The sequence below is a fragment of the Emys orbicularis genome, chromosome 1 (assembly GCF_028017835.1).
Source record: "Emys orbicularis isolate rEmyOrb1 chromosome 1, rEmyOrb1.hap1, whole genome shotgun sequence".
Classification (NCBI taxonomy): Eukaryota; Metazoa; Chordata; order Testudines; family Emydidae; genus Emys; species Emys orbicularis.
In genome coordinates this window covers 29,842,347-29,861,807 of record NC_088683.1, presented here as the reverse complement: position 1 = coordinate 29,861,807, position 19,461 = coordinate 29,842,347, and the positions used below count along the sequence as shown (strand labels likewise).

Below are 19,461 nucleotides of genomic sequence, written 5' to 3'. Positions count from 1 at the left end.
ACAGATTCTTCCAGACCCAAGGAACTCACCTGGCATCCAAAAGGATCTGCACCACCTCCAGATCCAGCACATCAAAATGCAACAATAGGTGGGGGAGGAGGGAAAAAACAGGCTCCAGAAAGAGGTAAAACAGCATGAGACCATGGTATATGGGGCCTTTACGAGCAGAAAATAGCTGAAAGTTTTAAGACTCAGATTCTCCAGTTCATTGCGGCCACTGTGCATGGTGGAAGTGTCACAAAGTGGCCTCAGAATGGCTGGAGGGAGTATATGGAGAATGCTAGCAGATGGTTCTCATGCAGAGGGCAGAGTCAGCTTAGCAAGTGAAGGAAGGAGGTGCGTGAAGTGGAGCCCCAATATGCCTGTTTCACCACAGTTGTAAATTAAACTGCTCCACTGCTGAGGTTAAGAGAGCTGCAAGAGGCTTCTGGAGCCAGTCCACGACACAATGAAAAAAATGGGCAGGGTGGAGAATCTGCCCTCTAATAATTTAGTCTAGGACAGATTAATGCCCTATATTTTAAATACTTATTTTGGATTTAGATTTGTTTACTATTATTTGTACAGGACTAGCATAATAGATCTGTTTTCAGTTTGGCTGGATCAATAATGGCAGAGTTCCCTCATTTCCCATTGTCTACATAGGCAATTCTGGGTAACCAGCAACTGAGAAATCAGGCTACTTAGGACGCTTAACTTTAGACAACCATACTTTTAAATGTTGTCATTAATATATGTAAAGTAGCAGAATGGGATAAATATGACTGAAGATAATGAAATAAACTCATAAGCTACCACATTTAAAAAATGCATCTATTATTTTAATGATCTCCTGATCTGAAAAAAATGTGAAGAAACAAAATGGTCTTTCCTGAGAGAGAGAAAAAAAGGTATCAATATAAAGCTGACAGTTAATTTTCCAGTGACCAATTTAGGTCAAGAATATTTGTAATAACGGATCTACACACTGATGGTATAAAAGCCCAAACTGGCATATAAATATGAATCAAATGCATTACCTAAATTTCTGCATCAATAAAAAAACATATTTCAAGACAGGCTGAGATATATGAGCAGAGTCAATGCTCCTTACACCCGAGAGGAAGAAAAAAAATGTTTATATTAATTTTTACAGGTACTGTGACGCTGGCAGATCAGGTACCAGCTCATGCCAAGGCCCCAGGCCTCACTGAACAGTTACAATTGCATAGCTGGAAACAGGCTTGTTTACTCATGTGTTAGCATCCTCAGATGCTGTTTAGACTTTATAAAATGCTTGTAGGATGCTGCAAGTATTAATCTAATTTATAATCTCTACAACCCAGGGTATAAATGTATATTGAGTGTTTGCATTGTAAACCTCTAACTCTATAACTCAACAAAACAGGAAAACAGCATTAAGGTAAAGTACTTCCCCTACATACAAGAATGGCCAATTGAAAGCAATTGAAATATTGCATAGCATCAGAGGATAGAGACTTAGTTGATTCTATTCCTAACTCTTGTCTCTATTCAGTCCATGAGTTTTACTGTCTAGCAAAATTATTAATTTAAGCTCTCAGGCTTATCTTTTGAGTGTCTTGTGCAGCTTTCCTTTGAGGTGAGGACTGACAAGTGAGATATAGAGTGATTGTTTTGTGAAAAGTTTTCACCTACAGGTGATGTGGTGTTTTTGTCTTTTATCATTTTCCTGTTTGACTTCATTCAAGAGCGTAGTGATTGTCTCATTTCACCTACATCAGTGGTTCTCAACCCAAGGCCCATGGGCCGTTTGTGGCCCAATCAGCACACAGCTGCAGCCCATGTGACATCGTCAGGGCCATACAGGTAGCATATTGATGGCATGGATGGGGCCCACATAAAACGGCTGCATATGTCACCCACAATGATAAATAGGTTGAGACCTACATAGTTCTATTAGGGCATTTAGTGCAAAGGATGAGGTACACCCCATGTTGTGACAGGCATATGTAGGACCCATAGATCTTGAAAGGTGTGTTGTGGAGGATGTTGACCATTGTAGCAGTGGAGATATGTCTGCAGGGTTTGAATCTGTTGCTCTGTTACGGTCTAGTGCTTTTGAGTTGGTGTATCCTGATTTGTGGGGAGCTTGTTTCTGATGATGAACTTGGAGAGGTTAGGGGGTTATTTGAAGGCCAGAAGAGGGGGTTCAGGAAATATTTCTTTAATGATACCCCATATGGATTCCAGCGGCAGGTGGTAGGTGATAACTAGAGGTTTGTGATCAGAGGGGTTTTTATTTCTGTATTGAAGCAGGTTCGCTCGGGATATGTGGGTGGCAACACTGCCTAATTTTCTAAAAGTGAGATACTGACATTTTCATATTGTTGGTATGCAAAACCCTATTCAATTTTTTATAAAAATGACAGTGCAAAGTGTCTCATATTTAACATAATTTATTAACACAAGCAGCACAAACAGGTTTCTTATTTGTTTGGTTTTAGAAATTATAAAGTCCAAATGCAACCTAACTGCTGTCAATTGTTTTCGAATGGCTTTTTAATCCTTTCATGCCATGATACAGATTTGCCTTGCGCATACATTGCCAGCAATGGACACACTAAATATGCTGGTGCAAAGGAGTTAGTTGTTGATACAAGCTCTCATCTGGGCTTTTTGGTTAACTTGTTTTCATTACCTGTTCTTTGGTACAGGTAATAGTAAAGATGGGAAAAATGCACATAAACATTTTCATAATAAAATGTACAGTTCAACTAATAAAAACAGATGTACATGTTTATATCACATAAAAGGCATGAAAAATTCTGCCAACAGAATCCTCTACCACATCAGTGCAAAAGCTATTGGCCTTCTAAGGCGACATAAATGTACTCCTTTAATATAAATATTAATCGCCTAACTTACTCTAATTAGCATTCCTGATCTGTAATGTTAGCACACTTGCAAGAAATTTTATCCTGTGCTGAATTCATGAAAGCACGTTGAATACTCACTGTACTTCTGGAAAGACAATTACTGAAGATCTGGAATTGCTGTCCTAAGCCCATTTTTTCTTAAGATGTGGTTTTCCACCTTATTTACTAAGGTCATTTAAAAAACCCCAATCAAATATTTTTATTATTTTTACTAACACCATTTTGCATATAATCATTGAAGCTAATAAAAACAACTTAAAAAAATACAAATCTTTTACTACAAATCTTCAAAATCAAAACTAGGGTTTGCACAGAACAAGTAAATATGAAAACACTTTTACATCTTAAAATCTTTACATGACTTTAGAGCATTTGTTCAGCGTAGCCATATAGTATTCAGTTGTGTCTGTTTTTTTATGCTTGTGTCCATTTTTAGCACTTCTCTAATTGCCATGGTAGCGTAAGTGGATGGAGGAAGAGAGAATTCCATCTTCAAGGCCTTGAATTTACCTTCTATTACATAAAGAAAAGATTAATTGGCACATATAGTATACCTCCTCTGGGCATTATTTAAATTGGGCTGAAGGGCTCACACAATTAAAGAAATCAAAAATTAATTGATCAACCATGGAAATGTGAAATGTCAATTCATGCTACAACTTCCACATATGTGGCAGATGTGAGACATGGAGTTTGCCCACAATGAGAAAAGTAAAGTGTCACTATTTATGTAGCAAATTTTATTTATAAAAAAAAAAAAACCTTTTAGTCACACAAAAATTCGGTATTTCAAGACTGCCTTCCTCTCCTCCTACAACCCTGGATTGTAAAGTAGTAAGGCCTATATGTTATAGTTGGCTGTGTACTTTATTCAAAAGTTTCCATCACACAATCCTGACATGTTAAAAGTTCTTAAATTTTTAAGCTATACTAATTCTCCTAGAAACAAATATTACACTTACTAATACCAGTTTTAACAAATAATATTTCTGATGCTGTTCTGCTAACATGTCATCAATCCTATTTTAAACATTTTCTCAGTTGTAATTTTAGCCCCAGTTAAGCAAAACACTAAAGCATGCACTTAAAACATCAGTCTCCCACTGAACTTCAGTTAAACACATAAGTAGTCCCAATTAAGTTGAAGGTGAATATTCACATGCTTGAAGTCAAGCACATGGTCAAGTGCTTTGCTGAATTATGGCCTATGTCTGTCCCTCTTCAATGAAGCACTTAAATATGCTCATTTGATTCTGTAGACAGCTAGACACAGAGTATAATGTAGTCAATATGATCTGCTGAGCAAAAGCTTGCACTTTTGAAAAATCAGGTTACTTATATAGGAACCTAATTTTAAGCACATCCTTTTGAACATTTTAGCTTGATGTTTTGTCAAATGTAACCTTTTTATTTATTTTTACATTCAATATGTGTGATGTGTAGCAGTTACAACTTCAAAGCAGTAGTTAGGTCAAACTTTATTGTTTACAGTGTATAAACACCTGCAGAAAAGTTGTTACTCTTACCTGTAGCAAGAATAGGTGGTGGTTTTCCTTCCAGCTTATCCAAATCCGTATTAAATAATGGAATTCTAGGATCATCATATGCAACCACCTCCCTTTATGAAACACAGGATGACATTTTTTAAAATACTCAGTGTGACCGAATGCACCCCTGTACACTATTGTAATAATCTTTGTACAAAATATTATGAGGTATCATTTGAAAACTAATAACTCACTAGTCAATAATATCATGATGAAATGTGCATAGCAACATTATATGTAAAGTTATAAACAAATTGAAATTAGGTCTGAAATATGTTTACCAGACAAGTCAGAATGAACCAGTTTCTCAAAGACAAAAGACAAGCTGACACCTCAAACCAGGTGTCATCAAAGTTGATGGGCAATCACCTGTCAAGTGGCTATACTTTGTAAAGTGGGAGAGCAACAAACTGATCTGCATTTTAGCAAACAATAGCATGGAACCTCTTTCACCATGAGACTCCTTGTCTTTGTCCTCACAGCATGAATGAACTTTATCTAGGAGTAACCCTCAAGACAATGCATTTCAGAGGGGAACTAGACTATAAAAGTGATGGGGAAAAAAACAGCCCAAGGTATCACTCCCACTTTCACCTAAGATGACAAAAGAAACAGCCTTTTGACACTGGGAGCAGATCCTGGCCTGAGAATTTGGTCAGCAATGTTACTGGGAACATGTGGTAAGGGATTTCACCTTGAACCAAGTCTAGTTTGTTATGTTGTAGTTACTAGAAAACATTATATGCTTATTTCTCTTGTAACCATTTCTGACTCTAATGCCTTAGATTTGTACTCGCTTAAAACTTTCTCTTTGTAGTTAAATAAATTTTGTATTCTTTAAATCAAAACGAATCCAGTGTTGTATTTCAACTAAATTGTGTGGGTAACTCCATTTAATATTGGAGTTTGATCTTGATCCCCTTAGAGGGGCAACGGACCTAAAACTGTCTAGGAGAGGGCTGGACAGTGCAGGACACCAATTTGGGGGGGGGGGGAATTGGGGACTGGGAGTGTGTTGGGGTCACCCTGTGAGTGGTAACCAAGGCTGGTGGTAACTAGTGAGAGACTGGAGTGTGCTGGCAGGCTGCAGCTATACAGAGAGACTCAGACTGTGACCTGCATGCTGTTTGGCTGTTTGTAAGGGGCCCAGGTTGGGAGCTACAGCAGCAAAGCACTGTGAGGCACCCCAGGTTGCAGGGCTAAGGTGACAATCCCTCACTGGTCTAGATTGGACCCCGGAATGTCATACTCAACAATTACAAGTTTTTTATATCTAGATTAAAGAGAGATACCACATGAGAGAGGCTGATATTCTGATAAAACACAAGTTGGTTTTTGTGAATAAAACCTACCACTGATGGACACAGACAAAAGATTTAATGCGAACACATATGCTAGTTGGTGAAGTTTCTCTCCACATCACACGTTTTTTCTTTGTAGGTTTTGTCAAGATTTCTAATTACACAATAAACATGGTTATTAGTGGATGGAAAGAACTATGCCAACTAAAAGAAAAATAGAGTTCTACAACCATCAGAAGTATCTGAACTTCTTCATGGCTGGTTTAAGTACATACTCTATTTTTCCTCTCCAGCACATCATAGGAAGTCGTGTATAATGGCTACACTGAAGAGCAATCTTTTAATTGCCCCCCATCCCAAACCCTGCTTATAGTTCTCATCCTCTTAGACCAGAAGCTCTTCAGAGATCATGTCTGCCTGTTTGGTATAGGACCTAGCATAAGAGGGCACTGATCCTGGTTCTGGTCTGTACATGCTACAATAATAGGGATTTAACAGATAAACCATAATTCATAATAATGTGTAAACAACTGAACCTTTCATATACTTTTTGTTCATATGCCAATCTAAGAAAGAGGTTGAGACTAACTTTTCCTCAAAATAAATTGCTCAGATTAAAAAACAAAATAGCACCCCCCCCCACACACACACACACACACACCAGGTTTTTTTGGTTGCAAATATTAATCTACATGATTTACTGTCTACAGATTATCTTGGGCAAGTCTAAAATAGTCACATTCCTGGTCAATAATTTTACTTTTCTCATATTCAGAACATTGTATTTTATTTTAATTGCTTGACTGAAGATACAAAAAGAGTCGCTTGCTAAAATGTATCAGGACCAAATCCTGCTCGTCTACCTTCCTGTGGGCATCCTAGGCTCGAAGTACAGTGGGAAGTGTCACATTTATGCAGGGGTGAAAGTAACTTAAAGGACTTACCAGTACGGCCGGAGTCCTGAGCGGGGGCGTGGCCTCTCAAGATTTAAAGGCCCTGGGGCTCTGGCTGTGGCTGGGAGCTCCAGGGCCTTTAAATCCCCGCTGGAGCTCCGGCACCTGGGCTCGGGCGGGGATTTAAAGGGCCCGGAGCTCCCACCGCTGCGGACAGAGCACCGGGCCCTTTAAATCACCGCCACGGAAGCCGGTCCAGTCCGGCACAGCGTACTGGCTCTTGCCGGTACGCTGGACTGGACCGGCTTACTTTCACCTCTGCATTTATGCTGTGTGTAGGGGGATGCGCATAACCCTCAGTGGAATACAATGGGGACCATCACTCAAAGAAGAATCCACAGTATCTCGAGTGTTAGTACACAGTGCTCCACAGCAGATCAGAGCCAGGGGACCAGTGAAGCAGTGGGGTCTATGCCTTACTGGTCTGTGCATAGTGTGTGTGGTACAAAGATCTTTATTTACTGCTCCTGCCTACAAACTAGTATTGTTCATGGCCTAGCTACACATGAGACCAATGCTCGCCAGCTCGCCAGTCCTCCTGCATCTATTCTGGAGACATCCTATTATTTCCAAATACATTTCACTGTATCCAGTGTTCCCTGTAATTTTTCCCACCCATCTGCGGAATAAATTTTATGTGCACCCATATGGAGGTGATGCGTGACACATGACCTTCATATTGGTACCCATAACAAAATACATGTGGTGAGCATGGGGCCAACGGGTTCGGAGTGTGGGAGGGGGCTCAGGGCTCGGGTAGAGGGTTGGTGGTGGTGGGGGGGGGGGGGGGGGGGAGGGCCCTGGCTGCGGGTGCGGGCTCTGGGGTGTGGCAAGGGAGAAGGGGCTTAGGGCTGAGGAAGAGAGTTGGGGTGCAGGGGTGTGAGGGCTCTGGCTGGGGGTGTGGGCTCTGAGGTGGTGTTTGGGGTGCAGGGGGGTGCTCCTGTGGGGAGAGAGAGAGAGAGGACTCCCCCCAGCTCGCTCTCCCCTCAGCAGCACCTGGGCTGGGGCTGCAGGACAGGCGCCCCTCCCCCAGCCCTGTCCAGTCCAGGCTGGGGTGCCCTGGCCGCAGCAGGTCTGGGCCACCCCAGCCACCGCAGGCCGGGCTAGCTTGGGGCTGGGGGAGGGGCACCCCTCTCCCAGCTGGTCCCGGGGCGGGTTCCCTGAGCGCCTGCGCGGTACTAAATAGGCTGCTGCACAGCTTACAGGGAATTTAGCTGTATACTATTACTTACCATCTGACATTCTGGGGTCGAATTATGATTTTTCTATATGCTCCAGATAATGAATAATCTCGAATTTTATGTCTCATGTTGCTGATATCAAGGTTGTCAGCAGCTAACATTTCCTTGTAGGCATCACCAACTACAAGAAAAGGAAATATTTAAAAAAAATTAAAGCTACTTAAAATCTTAGTTCAGATTAAGTTTTAAGTGATCGTGCAAATTAAAAAGACTTACTTTTATGCTTCGGATATATAACATCAAACCCAGGTAATGGCATCACTATATCATGGATAGTATAATCATCAACATCTGCTTCTTCAATATGAACAGCTGTCCCTACAATTCAAACAGTTTTCTATTTAAAATACATAGGTATGTGACATTTTTCTGTCACAGGCATCTACTGTTAACTGAATTTAAAAATAAAGTTCTTGATTTAAACGTATCTGACTATAGATGAATGAAGCAAATGTTGTGTTGTATCTTCATTTACTGACACAATTTACCTAAAGAAAGGTGTAACAGTCTTTAAAGTTTAAAAAGAAATCATGCAAAGAGACAAGAATTTGAAGTTTATTTTACCTCCTTTAAGTACAAGGTCTCCCGATACAGCTTTAAGTCCATATTCTTCTATTCTCTTGCTCACCATGTTATTCCATATATAACTCTGATAGCTATGAATATACATCAAACGATTATTCCTTGGTATCTGTAGGTGAAAAATGTTTAACTGAATAATAGGTATCTTTAGTTACTTTCACCACTCAGCCACACTTAATGGATAAACACTGAAACAAGTCATTTTTCCAGTCACACAGTAACATGCAGGTGTTTGGTTTGTATGCTACACTCCTGGTCTTATTTTGAGAGGAATTTACTTGGAAAGAAAGAGAAAAAAAAAGTATGCATTATCCACTCAATACAAAAAGCTCATATTTTCATTTTGTGTAACAGTTTGCCAAGTGTTTTGTTGATGTAGACACGAGTCCCATTTTCAACATTGTAAAGCAGTACTTAATTATTTTTCATAGATGTGTAGGTCTTAAGGAACTGATAAGACCATTCAGTCTGACATCCTGCATAACACAAACCATGAAACTTCACTAAGTAATTCCTGTGTCAAGCCCAGTAATCCGAGGCTGAAATAAAACTATTTTTGGAAAAGATCCAATTTTATTTTTTTAAAATCAAGACTTCAAAGTGATGGCAATTCTATCATATACCTTGTCAACCTATTCCAATGGCTAATTACCCTCACTGTTAATTTGATTTGATTCTCTAAAGGCACAAAGAAAATCTGATCTTAAATCTTACACATAAGTCACAGATACCTATATAATTCAGATGAGTTTAATAACCATACAGCTTCCATATTAGCATGCAACTACATTTAGAATTCTGTTCTTCCATCAATGCGTATTAATAGGAAACACCCAAGTTATTCATTACACATCATTTTGAGTCTGGACCCCTCAGTAAACAATGTGGATAGTACTTCAAGGGAACACAGAGGAAAGGAATGGATGGATTTAAGAGGTTTATACATAGTCCATTTAAAATGTAGTGTAACACCACAAAAACAAAACACACACACAGACAAAAAACCTCAACCTTTTTACACTCACTATGCCAAATGCAGAGACTATATTCTTCAGTCCATACTTGGAAAGTCCACGTAGAAGTTGTCCTTCCACACACCTTTTTACAGGCAGTTTTTTGAGGGCTGCAGCTGGATCTTTAGTCTTTGCCCACTCTTCTCTGCATTTAACTAAATATCCTTTCTCAGCTGTAACAATAATTTAAGATTAACATTTTAACTGCAAAACAAAAAATTCAAGTTGATTTAAAATATTAATGTAGCTGAAAATCTCAGTGCAACTAGCGTGCTTATGTCTTAGTGAAAGTTATTTAAAAAAAATAAAAAGAGCCAAAGTCTTCTAGATTCTCTACTGCAGTGTTTTTCAACCTTTTTTTGGGCAAAGGCACACTTGTTTCATGAAAAAAATCACGAGGCACACCACCATTAGAAAATGTTAAAAAATTTAACTCTGTGCCTATATTGACTATATATAAAGTAATTCTCTTGAATAGGAATCAAATAAACACAAAGAAAGTATTTTATAATTACTTTATTATGAAATAGTAAGTAAACAGAAATATGAAAAATTATAAAATACTTTATTCAGTGCGCAACCTGGGCCTGTTTGGCTGAACACAAAGCTGATATTCTGGCTGGAATCGAAGAAAGACACACACGTAGCTCTTCGTCAACAGCTCTCAGTCTCTCTCTGTATTTAGTTTTTATAGCAATCATGCTTGAAAAGCTCATCTCACACAGATATGTAGTGGAAAATATTTTTTTCCCACGGCACACCAGGCAACATCTCGCGGCACACTAGTGTGCCGCGGAACAGTGGTTGAAAAACACTGCTCTACTGGAACAGCCGACTCATTTGTTAACCTGTCTTTAAAATGTAGTAGGAGTACAGGACTCATGACATGGCTAATTTAAAGCAAACGTACAAACATGTAAATATAAAGGGTTAAAGTACATTTAAAATATATTCCTGTTCAATAGGGTTGTTGGTACATAAATCCACCTATAAAACCTAATGTTTACTACCTTCTAATAAAACAACAAGGAGTCTGGTGGCACCTTAAAGACTAACAGATTTATTTGGGCATAATCTTTTGTGGGTAAAAAACTCACTTCTTCAGATGCAAAAAGATGAAGAAGTGAGGTTTTTACCCACAAAAGCTTATGCCCAAATAAATCTGCTAGTCTTTAAGGTGCCACCAGACTCCTTGTTGTTTTTGTAGATACAGACTAACACGGCTACCCCCTGATACTTGATACCTTCTAATATGCATTCTGTGGCTAAAATAGAAGATGCCCTTTTGAGCACAGAATCATAGGACTCGAGAGGTCATCTAGTCCGGTCCCCTGCACTCATGGCAGGACTAAGTATTATCTAGACCATCCCTGACAGGAGTTTGTCTAACCTGCTCTTAAAAATCTCCAATGATGGAGATTCCACAACCTCCCTAGGCAATTTATTCCAGTGCTTAACCACCCTGACAGTTAGGAAGTTTTTCCTAATATCCAACCTAAACCTCCCTTCCAGCATGACTGTGAACCACTGATAACTACTCTCTGGGAACGATTTTCCAACCAATTATGCACCCACCTTATAGTAGCTCCATCTAGGTTGCATTTCCCTAGTTTGTTTATGAGAAGGTCATGCGAGACAGTATCAAAAGCTTTACTAAAGTCAAGATATAGCCACCCCAGGCTGGGTTAACTTTTTTGCAGCTCTTTTCAGCCCAAGCGGAGTTGTGCTGCCAGGGAGTGGCAGATGGGAGACTGCTAAAGGCAGAGCTGATGCAGAGGTTCAGGTTGTGGGGTAGTTTTTCCATGGGAAAGGTAATCCTGCACAACTCACAACAAGATGTTCAGGGAATCTCTACAAAGAAATCCCCACCAAGATACTCAGACAACAAGTCCCCTTCCAGTTGCTTTTTTACTACAGGAGGGGGTGATCCAGGCCATGAACAATGGTTTGTTGTTAAGAGCTTGCTGAAAGATTTTAAACAGAAAGGACAGTTCCAGTGCTGACAAAGTTTACCGTATGCAAAAATGTGAATATCCATATGTACTTCAATTTTTAAAAGTTCAACTTTCTCTCCATAAATACGGTTCTGTTCAATTATGTGTAAAGTGTTTCTTAGAACCTACCTCCAGGCCGTGGTTTTAATATTAAATCCATTACTTCATTCCAGTTGTTTTGTAGAATAGCTCTAAAATGAAACAGAAAATTTATTAGCTATTATTAAAACAGGAACAGGTTTTAGGGATATATTTAAGTTCTCTGAAAACCAAAATATTCTGTAAATTTTACATTTCATCTACAGCCAATATCGCGCAAGATAACTGCTACTGCTGCTTACATAGATTCTGTTCCTGATGCTAATGTTAAATTTGACACACAATATCATGACTGAAACTTTACAGAGAGAAAAAAATAAAAAAAATAAAAAAAAACCATATGCAGATGTAACATCCTAAGATACAAATTTCAAAATAAGATTCTTTAGTATACACAATAAAATCATCAATTATTAAAAAAACCCATACCTTCCAACTTGATATGTAGGAACAGCCGTGGTTCCAAATCTTTGCATTCCATAATAATTAATAAATCCAATTTCCCTGAGAGAGTGCATTGCTTGCTGTACTTGATCATCAGTTCCTGTTATATTTCTAACAACATACAAAATTATTTTTAAAAATCCACTCAACAGTAAAACCATCTCAAATTACAGCCATCAGATCAGTTCGAACTTGTACTCCTGTGCTCCTGAAAGCAGTCATTATCAGTGTTAAAAGTCAACATACATTGTATACTGCATTTCTAAATCCAGCAAGTTCCCTCCCCCACACCTTGATTGAGAAAAGTTTTAGAGTAGTAGAAAAGTAGTCTCAGATCCCCTGGTATTCTCCCTACTTTATAGCTGAAAAACTCTGACTTGATTAAGGCCATCAATGGCAAAGTCCTGGCATATAGCAGCATTTTACCTGAGAACAACTGTGAAATGGTTCCCTTGCAGTTCTCCCAATTTCAGCGGATGGTTCTTGTAACTAAAATTTCCCAACTTAAAGTTCATCAAACATTTGTTCAAATGAGCAAGTCTTTGTGCAGTGATTCTAAAAAGAAAGGGGAAAAAAAAGTGACCAAGCTACTCTCAGAAAAGCTCATGGATAAGTATTTATGGAGATGCCAGGGTTTCAAGCTAAAACACCATTATAAGAAACAGGAGTATAATTCCCTTAGTTTCTCTGCTTTTTGTGTATTGGCTCCAAAAATATTCTAAATGAATCATCTAAAAGGATAGGGCACATTATTCTCAAGCCCCATCCTCACAAGAAAACTAATCCATTACTGACAAAGCTATATCAACAACAAGTTTCCTGGGTCCTATGTTGGAAGATTGATTGGCAAAAAATGTTAATACAAAGTTATGGTTGCCCCATGCTCATTCATGCCCTTCCCTTTCCCATGGAATTGTGGGAGAACTTGTCTGTTCTTCTAAGTACACAAGGGGGCAGGGGAAATGTGGGAAGGTATTATCAGCATGAATGATTTAGCCTAAATCCTCACAGCAAAGTCAGCTTGTTATCAGCTTGAAAGCACAACTCAGGCTTTAGGCTACAGCTGGAGTTCCCAAAATTTTTGCGAGCATGACCCCATTTTGATTAATTATTTCCTTCAAGCACCCTAGCATGGAGGACATCATTTTGTCCTCTGCACTGCATGACCTCATACGTATGGTGCATGCAAGGTCATACTGTGCAAAGGATGCCATTTTATAGAGCAAAATGGCGTCCCTCCATGCATCGTGACCTCACACGCACTGTAACATGCAAGGTCATGCTATGCGGAGAAAAATGGCATCCTCCGCACACTAGGGATTGCCAAGACTCCATCTGGGGTCATTATCCAGTTTGGGAACCGCTGACCCACAGCAAGCCAGGTAGTCGGGGACTGAAAACAACACTAAACTTGAATGAGGGAGCTGTGTGTGTGGATGGAAGTGGGGGTCGGGACGACACCCAACTTAGCTCTGCAGTGAAGACAAACCCTTATAGATGCTACAGAATGCTTTGTGAACAGAGCACATAAGCACTATAGGACAAAGTTTTACACCTTCTAAGGCAGAACTCAGGTTTAGGTCACAAGGGATCTGACCACTGCGGAAAAATGCTGTGAATAAAAATGCTATCCCCCTGAACCTGTGTTTGAAAATGATTAAGCTGCTAGTACAGATGGGACAAAACTGTTTTCAAACACTTACAGAAAGCATGACGGAGTGGGTGGATCTAGGAATCCTTAGAGATTTCAGTGTACTGAACTGAGAATCAAGCATGCCGATCCCACTAATGGTTACAGGCATTGTATATGCCTTTACTTGAGCAGCAAGCTAAGCACATCCCCCACCCCCGGATGTCAATCCCACCTTTTACTTGTCTCTTTACAAGAAATTTAACTGGTATTGAGAAATGTTCAGTCTAACTGGAGAAGTGAATAATTTGTGGTTACAAGGCAGAAGCAAAAAAACAAAGAATCCTAGAAGGAAGACATCAATTAATCATATTTCTGTACTCTGCTTTTTAAAATCCAGCACTTCTGCCCTGCTACAGAAGCAACTGTCTAGTGCAGGGGTGGTCAAACTACAGCCCAGGGACCGCATCTGGCCCTTCAGACGTTTTAATGCGGCCCTCGACCTCCCGCCGAGGAGCAGGGTCCGGGGCTTGTTTGCCATGGTTCCACGCAGCTCCCAGAAGCAGCGGCATGTCCCGCCTCCGGCTCCTATGCGCAGCAGCAGCCAGGGAGCTACACACGCTGCCCCCCCCCCCCAAGTGCCATTCCCGCAGCTTCCATTGGCCGGGAACTGCGGCCAATGGGAGCTGCAGGGACGACGCCTGTGGACAGGGCAGCACGCAGAGCTGTCTGGCCACACCTCCGCGTAGGAGCCAGAGGGGGGACATGCTGCTGCTTCCAGGAGCTGCTTAAGATAAGTGCCACTCGGAGCCTGCACCCCTGACCCCCTCCTGCACCCCAACCCCCTACCCCAGCCCTAATCCCCCTCCAGCCCTCCAAACCCCTCAGTCCCAGCCCGGAGCATCCTCCTGCACCCCAAACCCTTCATCCCCAGCCCCCCCCCCGAGCCCGCAGCCCCCACGCTGCACCCCAACCCTCTGCCCCAGCCCAGAGCTCCCTCCCATACCCTGAACTCCTCATTTCTGGCCCCATCCCAGAGCCCACACCCCCAGCCGGAGCCCTCACCCCTCTCGCACCTCAACCCCCAATTTTGTGAGCATTCATGGCCCGCCATAAAATTTCCATACCCAGATGTGGCCCTTGGGCCAAAAAGTTTGCCCACGCCTGGTCTAGTGCCTCTGTCTCTCTCAAAGCTTCCATTCCAGTATGACTGCTCAACAAACTATGTGCCCCTTTTCCTCCCAAGTTTTACACCTGAGAAATCCCTTGCCCAAAACTGCACATACCCTGGAACGGCAACCCGGGGCAGGGCACCCACCCTCCTTTTGTGCAGATGCTCTGCAACAAAAGGAACCTCCAAGCTTTAAGTGCAGACAAATGTGAGTGCATCTTTGGCCAGGTCTACACTACAGAGTTTTGCTGGCATACCTATGTTGGTTAGGAGTGGGGGTGGGGGAATTAAAAATTTTATTAAAGCTAATGTTAAAAAATTATATAGTACACAGGTTAAGAAAGGAGTGTCTGTACATCTGGGTATAGTGCTTAGATTATCCACAGATACAAATTTTGTTTTAAAAGTCATAAGATACATATAGTGCATAATCAGCAATAACCCAAATTTAGATAAATACATTTAACAATACAGTTTAGATATTAGCATCCAAGTAGTCCGGTACATTACTCATGACAAGTTATACAGAGAGTTGGTTGTGGAAAGCAAATATAGCAATGAGTGAAGATTGTCCCTCAGTAATTGAGAATTTAGGGTAGGTTGTCCATTTAAAAAATACAATCCATGAGGAAAGTATTTCAGATACTTTCCTGACTGCGCTTCTCATTGGCACTCCAGCTCAACTCTCCCAGTATTGCCAATGTCCGGTGATGTGTTGCCCTGCCTGTGCGAGATGTACACCAGTTCATTGCTGGCTCTCTGGGGAAGAAACATCCACTTCTTCACTAGCTGCCTGGTGATGCTGTCTGCCTTGTTCAGAGGTACCTTCACCACAGCAGATTCCCTCAGGACGAATGAGATACAGGGGATCAGGAAGGTGTTCAAGGCGTTGATCTTCTGCCATGGTGCCAGTAGGGAGGAGTTGATCCTGGCCACATCTCATAGGATCTCCGCAATGGTATCCTCAGGTGTCTGCTGGATGTGGAAACCCGTGGGCATGCCGAGATGTTGGTATGCTTGCCCATCCTCGAGGAAGATCATAGGTTCATCCTCGATCTGAAAAGGCATCATCTGGACCGAGTCCCTTCTACTTTCATCGATATGCAGGGTTGCACACTTCCTAGCATTGAAGCGGAGTCCCATCCAGTTGGCAGCCTGGCTGGTGATGTTGAGCATTTGTTGACACTCCAGGTTGTCTGTGATCAGGACCAGATTGTCTGCGTAGGCCAGGATATTCAGCTGTTGCCATACAGGTCGAAACCGGCTAAACTGCTGGAGATGGCTCGAATGAGCAGCTGCATGGCTAAGTTGAAAACGATGGGGCTGAGGGGACAACCTTACTTCACGACACTACAGATAGGAATTTCAGGCGTCGCTCCTTCCATGGAGCGGGTGGTGGTGGTGCAGCCTTCAGAAAGTTCCCAGATCAGTTGGAGAAAGTTTTCAGGCATCCCGAACTCTTGCAGCATGGCAAAAATGTGCTGGTGAGGCATCACTCCAAAAGCATTAGCCAGGTCGAGCCACACTATGGCACATTGCTTCCGTGCCCTCCTGGCTGTGTGGATGAGAGTCTGAAGGACAAAGTTGTGTTCGTAACAACCTTCGCACAACATGAAGCCTTTCTAGATGGAGCTGATGGCTCCTCCATTCACAGACCAGTCTGTGATCCTAGCCACGAGGCAGCTGGCATACAGTTTGTACATGGTGGAATAGAGAGAGATGGGTCTCCAGTTGCAGGGCTCGTCTCACTCACCTTTCTTGTAAACGAGCACCATCATAGATTTCTTCCAGAAGCTTGGGATACGGCAGAATTGGGGTCTCGTTTTTTCAGGGTGTTATTGTGACAGTGTACCCCATAAGGCTTTATGGGGGGTGTTTATAAATATATGTATGATATAACTGGCATATGTTTTGTGCTGCCTGTGCCATGTAACATATCTCTGCAAAGGTTATGGTCTACTATATCTATTCATCCTATTTGTACATATATATCATTTTCTACTTGAGGTTAAGAATATGGGCTGTATGCTTGCTTGATTTCTAAGTAAGCTTTGTGAGGCATTTGGTCAGCTTCTTTAGGAAGGAATTCACCAGGTTAAGTACCTGATCAGGAAACACTTGGGGAACAATGCATCTTGGAATGCTCCAATCCACATAAGAAGTCTTCCTGGAGACAGGCAAGATACCATGTGGACAATGACTTCGGCCTGTAAAGACTGAGTCATGCAGGGGCATGAGACTTGCCCAGGTGACTCCAGGACTCGATCTTGGAGCTGGACTTTGCATAGGACGGAGAAGGGGGGTCTCCACCCACAAGAGAGAGTCTATTTAAACCCGGGGGAGACCCCTCCATTTTGTCTTCAGCTGGCTAAAGAAGGAGCCTCTCCATCCCCCCAGGATACTTGAAGGAAATTAGAACAAACGACAGGAACTACAGGGGGTGTGAGTAATTGCTGGACCCAGGCTGAAAGGAGATTAGCCTGTAAAAGGGAGCATTCTGGAACTGGTGAGGAACTTATCTGTATTTAGTTTGATTAGACATAGATTGCGCGTTTTATTTTATTTTACTTGGTGACTTACTTTGTTCTATCTGTTACTACTTGGAACCACTTAAATCCTACTGTCTGTATTTAATAAAATCACTTTTTGTTTAGTAATCTACTCAGAGTATGTATTAATACCTGGGGGAGCAAACAACTGTGCATATCTCTCTATCAGTGTTATAGAGGGCGAACAATTTATGAGTTTACTCTGCATAAGCTTTATGCAGGGTAAAACGGATTTATCTGGGTTTAGACCCCATTGGGAGTTGGGCATCTGAGTGCTGAAGACAAGCACACTTCTGTGAGCTGTTTTCAGGTAAACTTGCAGCTTGGGGGCAAGTGATTCAGACTCTGGGTCTGTGTTGGAGCAGACAGGAGTGTCTGGCTCAGCAAGACAGGGTGCTGGAGTCCTGAGCTGGCAGGGAAAACAGGAGCAGAGGTAGTCTTTGCACATCAGGCGGCAGCTCCCAAGGGGGTTTCTGTGATCCAACCCGTCACAGTGGCGTAGTCGAGCAGGGTCTGTGCACAGCTGATTGCTTTGAGATACTGGTAGTGATTTTAAGTGAGTTTTAAGTGTGGTGGCTGGAGAACAGACAAAGTGGTTACTGGTTTGTTATTTTCTGTTTACTTATTTCGGGCAAGGGAAGTAGGGACAGAAAAGGAAGCAAAATAAGTAAGACGGAAGATCAGAAGAAACTAAAACTGCACAGGGTACAAATTGCCCAGAAAAGGTGAACGCTGGGCACTGTGAAAGTCTCGGTTAACTAAGAATCCCCTGAGCTGAGTGCATCTCAGTTTCAGTGAACTGCAGAGGGGTTGTAGCCCAGCACAAGAAAGCAGGAAAATGAGTACTAGTGACGCTGCGAATAAACTAAAGTTGGCCAAACTGGAAGCAAAAGAGAAAGAAAATGAACATAAGACACGGCTGGAACTAAGACAATTAGTGCTGTGGAGACAGAAAATGCAAGGGAAGAGGCTGCCCACAAGAGAGCTATAGAGGCGGAGGCAGCGAGGGAGCGAGCGGAGGCAGCTGCCCACAAGAGGGCTATGGAGGCCCAGAAACATGAACTGGCTGTTATGGAGTTGAGGAGACAAAACCCTCCACCTGCTGGCTCTACTTCCCCAAAAATCCACAAACGGGAGCGACTATGTCCACAGTATGACGAGTCCAGTGATATCGCCGAGTATTTCATCATCTTTGAGAGACTGTGCACCATCCATGCCATCCCTGAAGATCAGAAGATGACCACATTGATAGCAAAATTGACTGGCAGAGCTCTGGACATATTCAATAAGATGCCTATTGATGATGCTTCAAACTATGGTAAATTTAAGGAACTGGTTTTGAAACAGTTTCAGGTTACACCTGAAACCTACAGGGTTAAATTCAGGAGCCTTAAGAGGGAATCTGGATTAAGTAATGTGGCTTATGCCAATGAAATGAGAGATTTGGTAGATAAATGGGTGCGGAGGAAAGGCATTACAAGCTTTGAAGGGATGTGTGATCTGGTTACTCAGGAACAATTCCTGAATATGTGCAGTGATAAGGTAAAACAGTATTTGTGGGACAAAAAGGTAAATGCAGTGGGTGAATTAGCTGGGTATGCAGACTCTTATGAACAAGCACAAGCTGCGATCAAACATAAACCACTGGCGGAGGGGTATAAGGTTGGGGGAAAGCAGAATCACCGTTTTACCCCTGGGTCTGGGAAAAAGGAGACTGGGCAGTCACCCCCCCATTCTCCTGTTACTCGTCCCAAATTTCCTGCACAAGCAGGGGATCCCAGACGGTGCTTTCACTGCAATTCCCCAGGGCACCTGAGGAGAAGCTGTCCCAAATTGAAGGAGAATAAACCTCCTTATTCGACATTGGTGAGGCCTCATCTTGAGTACTGTGTCCAGTTTTGGGCCCCACACTACAAGAAGGATGTGGAAAAATTGGAAAGAGTCCAGCGGAGGGCAACAAAAATAATTAGGGGTCTGGAGCACATGACTTATGAGGAGAGGCTGAGGGAACTGGGATTGTTTAGTCTCCAGAAGAGAAGA

The 19,461-nt window shown here is 41.9% G+C and overlaps 1 protein-coding gene across 1 annotated transcript in view; it reads right to left on the bottom strand.

The window, feature by feature from the left end:
* Positions 1-2,419: 2,419 nt before the first annotated feature.
* The window catches only part of PUS7 (pseudouridine synthase 7), a 50,950-nt gene continuing 33,908 nt past the window's right edge, over positions 2,420-19,461 (bottom strand). Inside the window, 9 exon segments of the mRNA XM_065412822.1 lie at positions 2,420-3,410; positions 4,424-4,515; positions 7,931-8,060; positions 8,156-8,257; positions 8,504-8,630; positions 9,547-9,707; positions 11,658-11,719; positions 12,057-12,182; positions 12,498-12,626. Coding sequence (XP_065268894.1) covers positions 3,274-3,410; positions 4,424-4,515; positions 7,931-8,060; positions 8,156-8,257; positions 8,504-8,630; positions 9,547-9,707; positions 11,658-11,719; positions 12,057-12,182; positions 12,498-12,626 — 1,066 coding nt within the window. The 3' untranslated portion in view covers positions 2,420-3,273.